General features: G+C 35.8%; 1 protein-coding gene across 8 annotated transcripts in view; it reads left to right on the top strand.

Moving 5' to 3' along the window:
- Nucleotides 1-20,279, top strand: part of Bcas3 (BCAS3 microtubule associated cell migration factor) — a 564,794-nt gene that overhangs the window by 290,312 nt on the left and 254,203 nt on the right. For all 8 annotated transcript variants that reach the window (XM_047542954.1, XM_047542958.1, XM_047542956.1 and 5 more), the window contains 3 exons: nucleotides 238-338; nucleotides 3,249-3,445; nucleotides 9,025-9,122. In XM_047542954.1, coding sequence (XP_047398910.1) covers nucleotides 238-338; nucleotides 3,249-3,445; nucleotides 9,025-9,122 — 396 coding nt within the window. The remainder of the gene's footprint in view (nucleotides 1-237; nucleotides 339-3,248; nucleotides 3,446-9,024; nucleotides 9,123-20,279) is intronic.

Genomic DNA, 20,279 nt, shown 5'->3' with positions numbered 1-20,279 from the left:
AGGCATGTGCCACCTTGCCTGGCTAGCCCTACAGATAGGTTTTAAACCATGCTCTAAATTGAAGATCTGTCTTATTCTTAAGAACTTCAGTCCTATTTATTCATTCATTGTGTGAGTTGTCTCTGTGCTTTAAATGTCATTTTATACATGACCACAGTATTTGAGATGACTGTATTCATACCCATTTCTCCACTGCATAAATTAAAGTGGTTGAAATCTGTGTTCTTTCTCCCATAGTGGTTCCCCCTGGAAGTCCTGGACCCATCACTCGACATGGGTCCTATGACAGTTTAGCCTCTGACCATAGTGGACAGGAAGATGAAGAATGGCTTTCGCAGGTAAAAATTATGACATATTTGGAGTATTAAAATAAAACAGAAATCCATTGTCTGTTTTTAGTCTTTTCCTTAGAGAAAAATTATAGAATTGATAGTTCTTTGTTGAATCATTAGGAATTCATCCATTGTCTTTGTATATTAAAAAATTCTCAAAAATATTGCTAGAGGTATACACACAAATATCCCTCTACGTTTTGCTTATATATACCTTATACATATACATTCTTTTCATATATATGTGAATATTTGTGGATATATATATGGAGAGAGAGAGAGAGAGAGAGAGAGAGTGTGTGTGTGTGTGTGTGTGTGTGTGTGTGTGTTAACTTTAATACAGGGAGCATAAAATGTATTTGTTTTTCAAACAATCATTTAAAGCCATTAAGACATTATACTTTAGACAGACTCTTTGCAACACATTTTCATCAGGTTTAAAGTAACAGTTTTGCTTGTTAAATAAGTAGAGCCATTCAGTAATCTTTGGGAATCGTTTTGTAGAGCCAGCATTTTCTGCAGATGGGCCATACTTTCATTATGGAAATGCAGCATTGTACTATGCACAAATCCTAATGGTGCGTGACTGGCCTTCCTTTCCTAAGTTCAAGCAGTGCTCTAAACCTGTCCTGTAATAGCTTTAACTGATGGTCCTGCACCTTGCTGGTGAAGCTGTCTTCAACTCAGGAGCTTTGAAATAAAAGATACATCGGCACTTGTCAAATGATGAGATTACAAATGATTTCACTGCAAATAATGTTATGTCTGCCTCAAGTCTGACATCATTTGATGAAGTTAATGACCTGTCTCAGATTACCAATCTGGCAGCTTTTCATCAGACAGGTGCCTCAGAAAAAGTGGAATCCCTTTGTTGTTTCATTTCTTTCTCAGGAAAGGTAGCCTGAAAAGTGAAAATGAATCTGGCAATTGGAGAATCAAAAAGTTTCTAAGTAACATCTATTTAACTTATTTTATACCACAGATACTCAAGGGAATCTCCCTGAATGAAGGTTCAGATCCTGACATATGAAAGCCCATCCTTTCTTGATGATACCAAAAGAAATTAAACCCAAAATGCACATGCTTTTTCCAAAACCAAAATATTGTCCAAGAATGCTGGCAAAGAAACCACTGTCCTTCACTTCAATTTTTCAATTAGAAGAAGGGGTAATGTGTGCTGTCAGTGTGAAAGTATATACAATATGTTTGTCCTGCGCACAACAGGAGCGGAATACAGGAACATCTGGCCATAGCCTCAGTGAGATTGCACAGGCATCTGTTTACCTCTCGGCTCTGTGACACTGATGGTTCTGAGCTTAAAATACACAGAATGCTTTATCTGTGGCCTAATTTACATTGCTGAATACAACTACTTGAATCAGAAATCACTGTCCTCAATCTCAGTGTTTTTCTCCCTGTGATTAGTGGGAATGTGCATATTGTTCCAAGACCATGATGCTTTTGCCCTTTCGGACTCAAAAACACAGAACTACACTCTGTGAACCTTTTCAGTTATGTTTTGTTAAGAATTAATCACTGCAATCAGAGAAATGTGATTAAATATAAAAGAATAAGGGCAAAGACTCAAGGCACAAGGGAAGTTACTCCCTGAAGTATTTGCGTAGACAGAGATACAGCAATGACAAGACTTTGAGAAATAACAATAGTTTTTCACCAAAGGCTGCATATTTAGTTTCTTATGCAAGTTGATCATTTGTAAAACCATGAAATACATATATTTTCAGGTTTTGCACAATGTCTTCTACTATATACTTTTTCTTTACAGTGTTTAAGATAATATTGGCAACATTTCCCTATCCACTTCATAGATGATGAAATTTATAAAGCATTTGGCATTTGTGTGTGTGTGTGTGCACAAAATGCCTGTCAGTGTTTGTGGCTATTGAGGAAACGGAATAACAATGTTTTGCAGACAAAATTTAGTTTGAAAAAATACATATGATTTCTTCACTTAAAAGTAGGGTTTTTTTAAATTTCGAAAGCTGCATAAATATTATAACACTGAATTGTAGAAACTGGCTATGGTGTTAAAAAGTATTTCAGATCTTTTCTTTTTGCTTTCTAATAGTGGTAGAGATTGAACCCAGGAGTGCTTTACCACTTGGTTCTATCCCCAAAAATCTTCTCATTTTTTATTTTGAGACAGTCTCACTAAGTTACTGATACTTGCCTTGCACTTGTGGTCCTCCTGCCTCAGCTTCCTGAGTTGCTGGGTGTTTTTTGTTTGTTTATTTGTTTGTTTTGCTGTGTTTTTTTTTTTTTGGGGGGGGAGGGTACTGGGGATTGAACCCCCAGATGCTTTACAATTGAGCTAGATCCCCAGTCCTTTTTATTTTTTTATTTTGAGGTAGGGTTTCACTAAGTTGCTGATGCTGGCCTCAATCTTGCAATCCTCCTGTCTCACCCTCCCAAAGTCACAGGGATTTCAGGTGTGTACTGTCACAGTCAGCTCAAACTCTCCCCAGCCACTGCTGCCTTGGATAGTTGAGGACCAACTTTAACTTTTTCATCAGTTTGATCTCGAGTGAAGGAATTACTTTTAATATGTGGTTTAACAGGTATAGTATCCAGGGATGCCCACAACAAAGTAAATAGTGTAGATTGAATGAAAAAAGATAGTCCCTACAGAGCTAATATTAGTTATATAAGTCCAGAAACTAGTTCTTTCACTTTGCATATGCGATGTGTGTGTATTTATGCAGTGAATACAGTCATATACAGTCTTATAATGTCAGTGAAAATCAGTAGAGGGATATGATCACCTTTAATTGTGGGTACACCAACCTTCTCCCACATCACAATGGGCTTCTTCAAGAATGTGAGATGCAGGGATTGTGAAAGGCTCTCACATTCAAGTCATGATATATTTAAATCATGATTGCAATTCTTTTTCAGGTTGAAATTGTTACACATACTGGACCCCACAGACGACTGTGGATGGGTCCACAGTTCCAGTTCAAAACCATTCACCCCTCAGGCCAAACCACAGTCATATCATCCAGTTCATCTGTGTTGCAGTCTCATGGTCCGAGTGACACTCCACAACCTCTTTTGGATTTTGATACAGATGACCTTGATCTCAACAGTCTCAGGTAGGCAATGAGAACCATCTTACCTGAATGGTAGGATTGGCATATTCATGTGAAATGAGCATCTTTGGTAACATTAGTGATGTGATATCATGTTGCCGACAACATGCAATGTTACCTGTGATTCACTGTTATCTCTTAGCATCTGAATACATGTGGTCAATATTTGTGTTTCAGATTTTGTTTTCTCTAAATGTGATTTATATTCAGGACACTTTTAATAACCATCCCCTTTTGTAATATCTGACCCATATTTCTAAATGTTTCAAGTCTGATTGTGACTTCTTTTCCTCATTTTCTGAGGTTAGCATCACCTTTCAATTCGATTTCATCAAATTCTGAATCATCCTTCTTTTAGATTATAGAAGGTTTTAGGATGAGAAATTACTTAGTGTCATTATGTTATCCTACAATACTTACTTGCCAGAACCATAGTTCATGTGTACAAATTATGCTTTTTATTATTACTTTCTTTTTAAATGCAATACAGGCATTTTTGTTTTTGTGGTCTCAAATTTGCTTAGCAGTTTAATTTACTACCTCAAGACTTACTGTACTAAGGTACAATAGAAAATGAAGGGTCCAGTCTAGTGCAGTATAATCTCCCTTTCCTTGTTTTCTCTTTAACACACACACACACACACACACACAAACACACACACCCCACTCTAGCCTGGAATTCTTGCTCTGTGGTAGAGCTCTTGCTGTCATTACCAAGGGCCTGAGTTTGATCCCCAGCAGCCCAATCCACCCTCCACACCCAAAACAAATCTGTGCTTCTAGATTTGATTATAAAGCAACTGTATGATCTCACATCTTTTAAAATATAATTACGGTAAAAGATATTCTATTCTCATGGAATTTTTATCTGTGTCTTTGTCAACAGCAATTAAACATTTTTATGACAGAAAATTTGTTGCAAAGCTGAATTAAGCCTTTCTTGCTTATTTTTTAAATTTAGTATATATTTGTTGAATACCTGACAGGTACTCTATGATGTATTAGGAACTATATCTGGAGTAGAGCCAGCCGCCTGGGTGACTTTCGCTCTCATGGTCTCTGAAGCATCAGACACTCCCCATATCTAAATCTCAGCTCACCCCTAATCCTGCTCTTCCGCTGACTTCTCTCATCTCTTTACGTGACTCCTCAAGCACCTAGCACTCAAGCCAGGATCTAGGGGTTATTCTAGACATCTCCTCCTTTCTCACCTGCCACATGTAATTCATCAAATTTTATCACATATTCCAAAACATGTCGGGAATCCTTCCACTCTCTTTCCATTGCCAGCACCTAGCAACCACACCTCTAGTCACTTGGCTCCTTTCTGCATCTCCCTTTTTACATACATGCTTTCCACTCACTGATGTATCTTCATAGAAAGGAAAGTTCCTAAGGAGAAACTAAGTCCTTATTTAGTGTTTGTTTTTGTATGTTTAGTTGTTTGCTTTGTTTTTCTTCTTCCTTAAAGTTTTTGGTTCCAATACATTTTCTTAAACTTTCTAAAAATGGCACTTTTCCCCCAAGATGTCAGTCAACAAGGACAGGATATCATGGGTGTTAGACGAATTTTCAGTGATGCTTATCATAAAATATGGTCTCGTTTGTTAGTCGAGCCATTCTAAGGTAGTCACATTGAATCAGCCCTTAACTAGATGATTGAATGTGTAGTCATCAGTGTTTACCACAGTCATTTTTTAAATGTTAACAATAAAGCTTTTAAAATAGTTGACCGATTTATTCTCTTTATAATTAAATAACTTGTTCGTTTCCTTTGCTGAAACATGCACAAGAATCTACCACTACTTTTTAGTGACTGTCAGCAGCTGCTCTAGTAAGCCCTGTCTTTTGTCTTGGGAATGTGTCTTGAGCTCCTATACATACAGCTCTGTCCTTTGTTCCATGGATTCTTCCAGCATTCATCATTATCCTTTACCTCAGACACCATCCCTTTTCTAAGGTCTTTCTAGCTTGCTTTTTTAGATGTATTTACATTTCCAAAGTCCTTTAGAATATTCCTCAGAGACTTTCCTCCTCCTTATACAAAAGAGCTCCCAGTATTCTTAATATCAAATGACTTTAAATTGTTTGTTTGATTAGAATATTATTCTGTTTATTGGCTATTAAAGTGTTCATATTAACCAGGTTTATAAATTTCTTTTGATTGCCTTTGTGATTTATATTTTAAAATTTGAGCAAATGGACTTGTTTAGAGTCTTTTTAAAGACATTAGCTCCCTTTACAACATAGTTTTAATGAAAAATTCAGATTTAACTCACATCAACTTTGTGCCCTTTTTAGTATCATTTTCCATCCCAGCATTCAATTAGAAACTCAATTAAATGAAATTCTTCTGATTGCTGTAATCCCAGAGACGAGGTAGAAGGATCACAAGTTAGAGGCCAATCTTGAAACTTGGTGAGATCCTTAGCAACTTAATGAGACCCTGCCTCAAAGTAAAAATTAAAAATAGAAAGGACTGGGGATGTATCTCAGAGGTAAAACATCTCCTAGTTCAATCCCTAGTACCAATAAAATTTAAAAAATCTCATTGTTGCTTACTTTCATTCTAGTTCAGTTCTTTACCTGCCGTACATCGACGTTTTTCAGACTTATGCACTGATGCGTTATGGCTGGGCATCAGTCTTGCTTTCTCCTTTAAACTGTGAAGAACTTTACTAAATATTTTTGTATCATTCGATCCTTAGTACCTATTATTCTGTCCCTGTACTCTGTTAAGATATCATTAGAAATACGTTCTACAGTGATAGTCTACCTGGCTACCCTCCTCAGTGGGAAGTAGGTAAATAATGTGTTGACAGTCATAAAGAAATCAGATATCTTAACCTCATGGCAGTTCCTTATCTACAACAAGGATGCAAAATGTTAACAGTTTAGTGAAATACTTACTGATTGACCTGAAAAAAAAAACAATGTAAATGAAGCTGGATATACAGTCTCCCTTTCCACTCATACTTAGCTCCTTAAAGATTGGTAACAATTATTTTAATTGGTATACAATTCATATAACATAAAATTCACCAAGTTTAAGTGTACAATACTGTGGGTGGAGGGATAGCTCTGTGATAGAGCATGTGCCTAGTATGCATAAGGCCTTGGGTTCAATCCCAAGCACCCCTCATGCACAAAGTGAATATAATACAGTGGTTTTTAGAATATTTACCATCAAGTGCATCCATCTCTACTATCTAATTCCAGAACGTTTCTATAATCATGACCAGTTTATTTTTAATTATGGAAAAATGTAAACATATATAAAATCAAGAGAATGATAAGAAAAAAGACCTGTATACTTGTTGCTCAGCTGCAACACATTAATTCATGGCCAGTTTATACCCTGTCCACAACTCTGGATTATTCAGAAACCCCAATATAAATTTAATTAACAATAGGAAATTTATTCACCAAAATACGAAGGTGTTTAGATTGGATGGGACTTTTACTTTGGATGAACTGACAGTATTTGACAAGCTAGCTTCTTGTTGCTCTCAAGAACAAGAAAACTTCTATTCCAGAAACTTCAGATATACTATCCTTTTCTTACTGGGCCATATTTGCTTAGGCTTGTACATCCCAGAGCTAAGTGACTACTGCCAAGATATGAGGGGTTACCATGACTGCCTTAGAAAAATAAGCTGCAGTGGAATTCTGAATGCTCTTCCATAGCTGTGACCAGGATCTGTACATTAGTACTTTCAACCTTAGTACTAGATGAAGTGCATTGTCTCATCCTTCCCCACATTTCTCTCTTTCCACAAAAACACACACATACATTCAACCTTTATTTTCAATAGCTAATTTATTTATCTGAAATTGGCCTTTCAAGCTTCTGGAATCTGTTTCCTGCTTTATTATCACTTCTTATCCCCCACCAATAATGTTATGAACTCTGTATTTCAGCCAAATCCTGTACATCAAGACTGCATGCCTTTTTCCTACTTAGTCACAATTCTAAAGCTCTGTCTGTTTTAGTCATGTGCTTCAAGGACTCTTCCTTCTCCTCCTCATCTCTACATATCCTATTGTAACTATCCCATGTTATCCACTGGGAATTGGTTCCAGGAAGCCCTGAGGATGCCAAAATCTAAGGATGCTCAAGTCCCTTTTATTGCCATATAGTATTTGCATATAACCTATGCACATCCTGTCTTTAAATCATCTCTCTGTTACCAGTAAACCTAATACAATGTAAATGCTATGTAAATAAGAGTTATCCAATATTGTTTAGGGAATGACAAGAAAAATGTCTGTACATGTTCAGTACAGATACAGTTTTAGTTTTTTTTTTTTTTTTTCTTTTCTTTTCCCTGAATACTTTTGGTCCATGGTTGGTTAAATCCAAGATGCTGAAACCATGGATATGGAGAAATAAGCATCCTATATATACAGACCCAGTTCCTGTGGACTCTCTGCATATACAGTTATGTATCACTGAACGAGAAATTATTTGCTAGCTTATTTTGTCATTACAAACATCATATTTTGTACTTACACAAACTAAGAGAGCTGCATGATTATTAGGTAATATACTCTTACCTGACAACCACTATATGCAGTTGGTCATTGACCTGTAAGTATTATGTGATGCTTTGTATTCTCCCTTCTCATTCTGAACTATTATTAATGTTACTTTCTAATTAATTTCTTTAGCATCAATTCACGAATGTTCTTGTGCTATGTCATATATCTGCATATAAATCTTATGTTTTCTTTTTTTCCCTGCTTCTTTCTAAAATAATGCTGATATACACTCAGTATTCACTGAACAGCCATTTATGAATGAATTAACAAAAATACATGTAAAAGTTTCCTTGGACTCCCAAGACCTTTTAATTATACAGATTCTTTTTTTAACCTTGCTTGGTATCAGACTCATGACCTGGATACCCCAACCCCAGATACTTCTTTGTTCATAGTTTTTATTCTGATGCAGCAGAAAAACCTCCTCTTGGTATTTATACATTCATTATTCTTAAGCTGCTTTTTACGTGTTGCCATTTTGCTGCAGTCCCAATTGATTCTTGTATACTAATTGGGAATTTTATGGAAGTCAATAGTGATCCTAAGTAGATCCCTGCACCCGCACAGCTTTTTTATCCTGTGTTTTCTTGATGATTAGAAGGGAGTTTCTTAAAATTTTGAATCATACATTGCTGCCTTTTATGGAACTCATTACTAACTATGAAGTCATTCATGAATTTGACGAGTCTTGGAACTCCTCATATGCGTTCCTTGTGAAAGCCAAGGTTTCATTATAAAGTATTTTGTTTCCTGTCCCATTCACTCTTTCTATCACTTTAATGTCAGTTTTTTGATCCCTTACTTAAAATTTTTTTTGAATAACACACAAAACTGAGTTAGAAAGGGTTTGGATTTGGAGGGAATCTAGTGTTTAGCTGTGTGTAAGAATCAGGGACTCCAGCTCCCATTTTGTCTGGATTTAGAATGAAGGATTTCCTAATGGATTGGGCTATTCCAACATTCCTGATTTAAGGTCTGTTGTAGCAAGCAATAGTTTTCATGCCAGTAACATATGTGAATTAAATTAAATTGTGTTACAGAATCCAGCCAGTCCGCTCTGACCCAGTCAGCATGCCAGGGTCATCCCGCCCAGTCTCTGATCGAAGGGGAGTTTCCACAGTGATTGATGCTGCCTCAGGTAGAAAACCTCCTCACAGATGTTTACTGGACTTTTCTATGCATTTTAAATTTATTTCCTTGCACAATGTGGAGGATGATATTCATTTGCCGTGGTTGGTTTTCTTTTTTGGTGGGGTTGTCTGTGTCTTACTTCAGTTCTGTTCCTATATTTGTTACTAAACAATGCCATGCATTTGAACTTTCTTAAGGTTGGTAAATAATACGTTGGAGTTGGCACTTGATTAAATGTAATGAACCTAGTATTGAAGGCTACAGAGTTGATGACTGTTTGGCCTTTGATCACTGAAATATAGAGAAGCAACCTTGACAGAGAACGTAAATACAATATATGGATTCAATTTACTCAACCTGTTGAGTATCAGAGTGCCCGATCTGTGGATGTAGAAAGAGTCCAAATACTACAACTTGAGTAGTTTTATTATTAGAAGCATAAAGTTAAGAAATTCATTAACTTAACTTTAGCCTATCTATCACAGTTATTAATTTCCTATCCTTGGACTCAGTCTGTGAGAATGGATCATTAGTACCCGGCAGGAGCCCTTTGCCTTTGTCTGTGATAGTTGCTGCCTTAGTATTATAAAAATGCTTTCAGTGAAGCCTGCTAAATAGTTGAATTGTTTGTAATAATACATTTCCTCATCTCTCAAGAGTGGTAAAGCAACTCAACACAGTTTGCCTTGCACTGCGGTGCTGCTGTGGGATATCTGAAGATCACGTGCAGCAGGATTTTTGTCCAAAAAGTCTCTCACAAGGAGAATTATTAAATACTCACTCAGCATTTGTCCAACAGTTGAGTCAGAGAGGATTTTAATCTATAGTGATTTCAAAATCCCTGAAGATTGCTGATTTGATTGAGGCTTAAACTGCAGAAGAAAATGGGAACTATCACAAAACTGATTTGTGAAGGTCACTTTAGAAAAACCAAAGCTTCTGCCTGTGCCTGGGTCTTCTCTCTCCCCAACCCCCAAGTTTCAAAACTAGTGACTTTTGTTCATTTTCTTAGCTTTCTGATTTCTTAGTAAGGGCATTGTACCTTGTTTCTTACTGAGCTGTCCACATGAAGGGCTATACCTTAATTTTTAATGTGGATGCTTTCTTTAAAGGGCTCTTTTTTATTTCTCTGCTTTAATTTGGCGTATATGGATGTCCCCTGGAAGCAACACAGAAATGGGCAATCTGGCTCCTTGCTTCCCTGCGTTGAATGGGATATTGTGATGGATAACTTAAACATGTATTTTTGATAGCTTCAATGCGAGAGTACTAACAGCCTGTGCTGATCTGAAATTATCATTTAAAGTTCTGGAAAATGTTATATATTTTAACCTAAAGGATTTTATTCAATATTGAAAGTATAGGCCTTGTTGGCTTCTGAAATATTCTTAAACTACCATATTACTAATGCTTTCTTTTCAAGTGACTAGCTGCTTGGAACACATGTTGCCAAAGTGATACAGTGTTTTTAAAGTTGGCATATTCAGTATGGTAGTCTTAAGGCAGTACTCCATAAATAATTCATTTTAGTTCTGTATAAAGTTGCTTCCCACAACAAAAAGAAAGTTCAGCGACCTGTTATTTCCATATTTTGGTTTAACTCTGTTGCAAAAAGTTTCTTAAATTGATTTTTGAGTAACAAATTAGGCCTTTGCTATTGGTTTACTTGTATTACTATCAGATATACATACATCCTAGAAGTTTCTAGGATAGTGCTGTATGACATTGAGCTTCTACCTGAGAGTATGAATCTTTTGCATAGCAAAGGGACTTTTTGGTGGCTACATTTTATTACTATGTTTTTTAGGCCAATTTTCCCTCCAGAAAGCCATGGTTCCTTTCTGAAAGATAACCAGAACATGAAATGTGTGTACTGCTTTCTTTAATTTTCACTAAAGATTCTCCATAGATGAGGAATTCCACTTTTATGAATAATTCTTTCTTCAGTTACTTCTCAAATGGTTTGAATCCTTTTGAATGAGGAGTATATATTGTCCAACATATTTTTTGAGTAAATGTTTTGTTGTGGCACCTCCATCTGTTTTATCTAATAGGATCACTGTTGTTAACAGAATTACTTTCCTACTGATGTTTAGCAAAATTAGGGTAAATAATGTAAATTCTTTATGGGAAATTTTTATTTTAGTTTCTTCTATTAAAAAGAATCTGACTGGATGTGGTGGTGCATGCTTGCAGTCTTAGGTACTTGGGAGACCAAGGCAAAAGGCTCTTAAGCTCAAGACCAGCCTGGGCAACTCAGCAAGATCCTGTCTTAAAATAAAATAAAATAAAATAAAATAAAATAAAATAAAATAAAATGGATGGGATTGTAACTGTGTGGTAGAATGCTTGCCTCGTATGTGTGAGGTCCTGGGTTCTATCCCTAGCACTGCAAATACACACACACACACACACACACACACACACACACATACACATGAAACAAATAATAATGAGTCTAATATATTTTATAATTGCCTCTGAAACAAGAAGTGCTTGTCTATGATCCATAGTTTGGAGTCTACTGTATATGAAGAAGATACTTATCTTGGAGTTTAACTGCCTGTGTGTCTTTTTCCCTAGGCTTTATTATTTTGTCTTATTTTCCAACATGTTATATGATGTCATATATTGCCTTTTTAATTGTTCTGTGACTTATTTTATGGCAGTCCTTCTATCAGTGGCAGCTCTTTTTCTAACCTGGTAATTTATAATTTTTTCTTTTCAGAGATACTTAAACAAAATTGAATGTGATACACCTAAATCTTTTGGTAGTTACAGTGATTTTCAAAGTGATAATATTTTGTTTAAACCTTGGGTCTACAGTTTATAGTTAGACACCTGTGTTAATCTGGCTGTTTCTCTGTTGAAACCAAAAGAGATGAGCAGGGCAGTGAACCACTTGTGCTAAGTATTTCTCTCTCTCTCTGTCTCTCTCTCTGTTTTTGTTTTTACAGTTTCTTGAGTCCATAATAACCTCCTTCACATAGAAACATATTCCCTAACATACACATTTTTCACATATTGACTTCAGTGAATTAATCACAGGATAAATTCTATGCCGTTAGATACTTGTAGACTAGCTTCTTAGTATCTCTATAGATATATGTGTATTTTAGTTACTCAGAAACTCTGTAAGTGCTTGATGACATCTGTTTCATCTTATCTTTGGTGATACAAAAAATACCAGGCTGCTAAAATTTGCAGGTTAGATGACTGTGAAATGTTCTCTTCTTGGAAAAAGGAGAAGACCTTTCTGGAATTGGACACTTCATAGACTCCTAACCTCAGGCAGAGGCTATCCAGAGCAAATGGGCCTTGAGACAACTGCTCAATTTCCCCACATCCAACAAATTAAAAAGAGTGACTTCAAATCATAGTCTGTATTTTTAGGTAAAACACTGGATTGATTTCTTAATTCTGCCCCTGTATATTCTTTTTTCTTTGGGTATTTTAATAATTTCTTCTTTTGTTTGAATCTGTTGTATATGTTCCTATTTTAAAGTATAGGACTTTTGGGGGGTATTGAATTTTGGTTTTTTTGCAGTATTGGAGATTAAACCCAGGGGTGCTCTACTATGGAGCTATATCCCCAGCCCTTTTTATTTTTTATTTTGAGACAGGGTCTCCCTAAGTTGGTGAGGCTGACCTCAAACATGAGATCTTCCTGCCTCAGTCTCCTGAATTGCTGGGATTACATTGTCACCACCCTCCTGGCTTAAGGTATAGGACTTCTAAAGAGAAAGCAGAAAATAACTACTAATGTCTTGTTTAAACTTGATTCCCAAATTGGTGACTGGTGTTTTTCTTGCAAGAGTTGTGGGCTGTACCTTCTAGATAACTTAATAGCACCTTTACTTGGTTTGGGGCCATCAAATCAAAGAGCCTATAATGATCTGGTTCACCCTGAGTTTGTTTGTCCTCGTTTGTAGTTTTACTATGGAGATTGAGGTTTACCAACAAAGAATTCAAAACACATCAAATTAAAGGAGAAATTTATGTCTGGCTTACATGAAGAGGAAACATCCTTGTCATGCTTTAATATAAAGTAAAAAGTTTATGAAGGAAAGATGGTAGAATGAGACAAACATTATTCCCCTATGTAAATGTATGATTACGCGAATGGTGTGACCCTACATCATGTACAACCAGAGAAATGAAAAGTTGTGCTCCCTTTGTGTATAATGCATCAAAATGCATTCTGCTGTCATGTATAACTAAATAGAACAAACAGTAAAAAATAAAAATAAAGTAAAAAGTTTATGAAGAAAAGTTAAAAGAAGTGGTAAGAGCATAATTTATATACATTTCTGAGGAAGATAATAGGAAGACAGTAGCAATAGATAAACAGAATTGATTCTTACCCTTCAGAGCAGGCTTGATAATACGAAGGACAAAGTCACAGACTTGGTTGTTTATTGTTGTTGTTAAAGTAAGAAAAATATGATTTTTGTTGTTCAATCAATACTAGTAATTTCTAAGAAATTAAAATTTAGGGAAGAATTTTTGAACAAATACCTAATTTCCCCCCAATTTGTAGCTTACAATTACATACTGGTTTCATTTGATTCCTTATATAATAATTATTGGTACCTACTCTCTATATTTTGCACTTGAAACTGCAGATCTTTAAAAAATTTGGGTTGAGTTGTAAATCAGTGGTAGAGCATGGGTTTAGCATCTGTGAGACCCTGGGTTTCATCCCCAGCACTAACCCATACCCACACACAAAATATATCTGAGAGAACTTCGACTGCACAAGTGACAAGGAGATCGTTTGGCCGATTGTCGTTTTATGCTGCAGGGCTGTGCTGAAAGGACATTCTTACAGAGGCATGCTTTTATCTTATGGAGATTTTTGTGTTGTGCTGGGAAGAGGATTCCTAAGGATTATATATCTCTGTATCTACAATTGCCATTCCAATCTGAGGCAGGCAGATTTAGCCTTATATCTCTTTTTCTTTTTCCGTTTTTAATGTTTTTATTAGTGCATTATAGTTGTATGTAATATTGGGTTCATTTTGACATAATCATATGAGCATGAATATAATTTGCTCCACTTCATTCCTCAGTACTTCACCATTCTTAATGCCATCAGAGACAGAGAGGCTTGGAGTAAGGGGCAAAGAGATTTTAAGAGACATCAGTCAACCATGGCAAGGCCATGTAGCTCTGTCTTCTTAAAACTAGAACTGAGGGTCAGAACCATGTTTATAATCATGGTTTTGAACTTTGGACCCACCTAGAAATCCTATTTCCTGTCTCACCATTCGTTTCTGCATCTGTAGTAGGAAGTTAAGGTTTCCTATGCAAAGTTTTGTTTCACCTTTATTAGAAGAGGTGACTTCAGATTATTTCCTAAAACAACTTCCCGATACAAAGGATACACAGTTCTTTAGAAATATTAAGATATTTCTTTGAATAGATGATGTGGATTTCAATTAAGAGAGTTCCAGATAGCCTTTGTGATTATAAAGTGACGAAAACTCCAGGCTTGTACCTTGGGTATTCAAAGCCTGTGTGGGATCAGTAAGAGGATTAAGGATAAGGGTGAAATTAAAAGAAGGCTCAGGGCTGACCTGTGAACAGTCCCTCAGAGAGGAAAAATATTCAAATTCAGATATTTTTCATTAGAAATAACAAAATATATGTATATTAGTTCTCAACCTTTTGAACAACTTACTATCACTTTAAAATCAAAAGTAAGTTTTAGAGATTAAGAACTTTGAGGAAAAACCTGATCTCCCCATAAGGACAGTATTCAGCCACATCTTTCTTCTTCTGATTTAAATATTTCTTTTATTACTCCCTCTAGTATTTGTAAGGTACCAGCGAATTAAAGTCAAGTTAACAATGAGGAACAGATTAGCTCAGCACAATTTAAAAAAATCTATTGCCCCAATTGAAGATGAAGAAAGATAAACAAATAGAATAAGCTGTTGGAAGAGTATCTTCTGATGACATGTGGCTTCTTTGAATAAACCTTTGTGCCCAGTAAAATCCTGCATATGCTTTCTCTATTGCAAGCACCAGGTCCTTGGCATGACTTGAAGTCTTTTCTGATAATTTTAAGGAGTGAATAGAATTCCTCTAACTGTTGGCATTCTAGGATACCACATATTTACATGGGACTTCGTGATAAAAAGACTTTTTCTGTTTTGTACCTTTAATTACTACATCCCTAATACAAGACAGAACTATTTATGTAGTTACTTGCCTGAGGATATGGTGGCATGGGGACAGTGTTGGGGGCAGTATTAGAAATTGTTTAAGTCTATACCGGGAATTCTATTTGTCTTCATGACATGACTGTCAAATTGTTAGTGCAACACTATTTTAAATTGTGTCCAAGAGCCTGAGAGGCTTATGCTTATAGGTGCTATCTATAAACTTAGAAACAAACAAAGAGCCCCTCTCCTTGAATAGTAGCCCAGTGGGCAATTAAAGAGCAGCCCAAGACCTCACTTGGACAACTAGTCAGAGCCAGACCTCCTGATAATCCCCTGGACATTGTAGAAAACTGTCACAGAAAAGCTAAAGTAAATAATCAAAGTGAATAATATTTGTTACAGGAGAAAATTTTGTTCTGGAAGCTTGATATAGTGAAAAGAATAAGGACGGTCAACATGAATCTTGGGTTCTAGTCTCAGCTCTGCCTGTAACTGAATACCTATTTGACCAGTTGCTTCAAAACTTCAGTGAAATTTGTCAGGCACAGTGGCATGAGCCTGTCAGCCCAGCACCTTGGGAGGCTGAGGCGGGAGGATTATTTAAGACCAGGCATGCAAGGCCAGCATGGCAACATAGCAGACCCTGTCTCAAGGAAACAAACACCCCCCGCCCCCCAATATAGTTTTCCATAAAATGAAGGAATTGAAAGAGGTCATTTCTAGAGTCCCTCTCAGCTTGAAAAATGATGAATATGTACTTTGGAACACATTTAAAGACATTTTTTAAATAGCATATAATTTATGTACAACAAAAGTACACATGTGTTAATCACACAGCTCAATGAATTTTTATACCCATATAACCATCACTTGGACAAAAATATAGAAAATTTCCATCCAACCAGAAAGTTCCCCTCCTCCCCTTCCAGTTAGGGGAGTTAGTTTCCAATTAGTTTCTTCTAACCTACAGGTAACTATTTCCATCATCATAAATTAGCTTGGCCTCTATTGAACTTCATATAATTGGAATCATGTATATCTTGCATTTTTTGCTTAACTTAATGATTTTGACATTCTAAAATGTGACATTTGTCAGTATGATTTTTAACACTGCAGTTTAGTATACCATTATGCATATATACTAGACTTCATATATCCATTTCCAGCTTTGGAGTATTAAGAATAAAGTTTCTATAAACATTCTGTACTTTTTTTTTTTTTTTAACTAGGCACTTGTTTCCTTTGGGCATATATCTAGGCCTGGGTTTGCTCAGTCACAAGGTTAACTATTAATTATTATTAACTGCCAAAAAGTGTTCCAAAATGACTACAACCATTTAGCATTTTTGCTAGCATTCCAGTTGCTCCACTTTCTCATCAACACTTGGTATTGTTGGTCTTTATTACTAGCAAATATGAAGTGTAGTTTTAATTTGCTTTTCCCTGATTAGTAAAGATACTGAGCAGCTTTAATATACTTGCCAATTAGATGTTTATGTAATGCATTGTCTTTTTTTTTTTTTTTTTTTGTACCAGAGATTCTACCCAGGGATGCTTAACCACGTTAGCTACACCCCCTTTATAAATATTTTACTTTGAGACAGGGTCTCGCTAAGTTCCTGAGGATGGCTTTGAACCTGTGATACTCCTTCCTCAGCCTCCAGAGTCTCTGGGATTACAAGTGTGCACCACTGGGCCTGGCTTGTTTAGCCTTTCCTCAGTTTTCATTGTGTCAGTTGTCTTTCTTGAATATCAAGAATTCTTTAAATAGTCTGTATATATGTTTTTTATTAGACAAATGTGGCATAAATATCTTTCTACCTATTAGTTTTCTTTTCACTTTCTTAATAGCATCTAATAAGCAGAAGTTCAATTTTCTCATTGTTATTTCTTTTGTGTTTTACATGTGCACACACACACTTTGCTTTCCTCCTGGCTTGTCTCCAGAGGTTATATAGATTTAGCCTTCATGTTTAGGTTTGTGATCCCTTTCATACTGATTTTTACTAGGATGGATGGAAGGGATCAAAGTGCTCAGTTTCTTCCATACAGATATCCAGTTGCCATAGTACTATTTGTTCAAAAGATATGCCTTCCCTCCAATGAATTGCATTGATGCCTTTAAAAAATATTTTTCCTGGATTCTCTTTTCTGTTCTGTCTTCATCATAAATATTACCTTTGCCTATATTGAGTTTCATGTAATTGGAATCATTTCATACATATACTTTTATATCATACTATCTTTATTGCCATTAATTTTTGGTAAGATTCGAACTCCAGTAGTTTAATGCCTCCACCTTTGTTCTTCTTTATGGTTTTCTTGGATATAGGCTCTTTGCATTTTCTACATGCATGAACTTGTGTAAGCATAACATTGGTTCCCAAAAATGCAGTCCACAGCACCCTGGGAGTTCCCTAGACATTTCCAAGTGGTTTGTGAAGTTAGAACTATTCCCATGGTAGTGCTAATTCATTATTTACTTTACTTCTTTATACTTTGAAAACATTTAGTACAGATGGCCAGAAGCAATTGTGGATCAAACTGGTAGTATCTTACTATAGTAAAGTCAGTGGCACCCAGCTATGCTAGTAAAACAACCCTGTCTCTGAGAGGGAAAAAAAATCAAGTTCTTAAACTTTTATAGATATCCATTTTATTTAGGTCTTCTTCACCACTCTTCGGTAAATTTCAGTGTGACGGTCTTAGACATCTTCTATAAATTTTATATTTCTATTATTTGGTGTTTTTGATTTAACACATATAGCATATTTTATTTCACTTTCTAGTTTTTTCTTTATAGCATATTGAATAAAATACTTTTGAATATTGAATTTGTGAACAGAAAACTTCTAAATTCATTAATTAGTTCTAATAGAGTCATTTGTACTTCTTCTATGTACTTCTGTCATCTATAAATAAAGTTGCTTTTATTTCTTTCCCAACTTTATATTTTCCATTTCTTTTTCTCCCTTCTTATTCTCCCTAGACTTATACAGAAGTGTTGAATAGACGTGATGACGTTGAATGTCCTTATGTAATCAACACTAGGGAGAAGGGTCACTATTTCACTATTAATTATAATGTTAGTTTTAGGGATTTTTAAAGTATATTATTTAGGAAATTTCCTATATTATAATGAGGAAAAAGTGAACAAAATCTGAAAAGGAACCAAATGCATATTCTTTAACTCAGAGATGTAGTTTCTGAAATAATTCATTGAATGGGCTAATCAGAGATAGACATAGGAGTTGGAAGGATCAGGGACTCAAAAACAAGTAAATATTTGTCAGAACTAAAGCAGAGAGAGAAAAATAGTAATGAAGTTTATAATGGCTAAGTTGGAGAGGCCTGTAGGTAAATAGCCACTGTAAAACTGTGTATCTGATACACACAAGAAAGGAAAGCAAAGGTAGAAGAACTAGAGGAAGGGCTGAGAATTTTTCAAAATTAATGGAGGTCATCAACTCAAAGGTTCCAAGAGCTCAATTACCCCTGGTAGGATGAATACAAAGAAAACCATGCAGAGAACATCACAATCTGTTGAAATGTAAACATGAACACAATTTTAACAAGCCTACTATGGTTCCCTTTTTTTGTTGTTTTTTAGGTTCATATTAGGATGATGGTTTGGAGTTTTGATAAAACTAGAATTCCAGTTGGAAAAAATACCAGTGTGATCTTTAACTTTCCTTGGCAGTGTTAGCTCTTTGTCTCACAGTAATCATGAACTGTATGAGGAATTTTTAGGATATCTGCTGATAGAAGGAAAAGTTATTCAAAACCAGTATTATTTATAAACATCAAGGTGCCCAGTACTGAGCTAAGTGTTTTCAGATGTCTTGTTTCATTTAATCTTATTTAATTAGGATCACAGGTCCACTTCAGAAATACTCAAAGAGGAAGAAGACCTAGGACACCTAGCTCCCAATACTTAGAATTACTTAAAGTGCATTATGGTGACACCTCAGATAAGTCCAAATCTCTTTCTACCCTGCCTGATCAAATATTCATTTCAAAACACTGTATGCTGAAATGAGCCATGTGGGAGTTCAAGAGAATCAACTATTCAGGTGGTGAAAATGTGTGAATGCAGCTGGCAGATGAAGTTCCAGTATGATGAATTCCCAGCTTGTCCTTATTGCTTCAGGCAACAACTGACAGGCCTGACTGGTCATTGGCTTTCCATTTCTGGCATTGATAGGACTGAAAATTCTTAGTGTCACAGATACTTAAAAGCTATCCCTGTTATAGTGGATGTGAACAGCGCTGGAGGGTCCTCCTTCCATAGAGATGTAATCAATATGGTCTGGAGTTCTTGACCTGAACCTATAATTATTTGGACATTATAAAGGTAGTTTGTTGTTACAAAAAAAAAAAAATGCCTATATTCAGAACAATGGGGCTAAGTCGTGCACAGAGATGAGAAAAATAGAGGCTTTGTCCCTCTTTCTATTCTTCACAGTATTTAAGAGGCTTTTATAATAATCACAGAACAGGGTGGTATTATAGGATTAGCACATTGTATCTTTAGGGTTGTGGGTGCTGAAGTTTAAATATCACCTCTGAAGTGATTCTGGTATCTTGCAAAAATTTTAACTTCAACGTTCCGTTATTCCTTGTGGCTGTGATGTCTGCAATACCAAAGTAGGATTTTTTTCCCCTTGATCCAAATACCTAGATTTGAAGTGAGGCTTTAAATAATAACGTTTGAATTTGAGTTCTTCTTGCAGCTAAGTGGCTGCAAGAAAAATGCATTGGCAAGCTGGTTTTGTGGCATCCATGATTCACAGGAAGGTGTGAGTACAAGGAAATGACATTGGTAGTAGTTCTTATGTCTTATGTGTTAATTTATTGTGCTTGTGATTACTTTGCCTCAGGGAAATGAATTGGAGGCATAAAATGCCCTAATAGTAGGTGTGGATCCTGATTGCTTTATCACGGTTTGGCTTTAAGATACCTTTGGTTGGGCCAGGTGCAGTGGCATATGCCTA

Source organism: Sciurus carolinensis, chromosome 3 (assembly GCF_902686445.1).
Source record: "Sciurus carolinensis chromosome 3, mSciCar1.2, whole genome shotgun sequence".
Classification (NCBI taxonomy): domain Eukaryota; kingdom Metazoa; phylum Chordata; class Mammalia; order Rodentia; family Sciuridae; genus Sciurus; species Sciurus carolinensis.
This window is presented reverse-complemented; position numbering and strand designations above follow the sequence as displayed.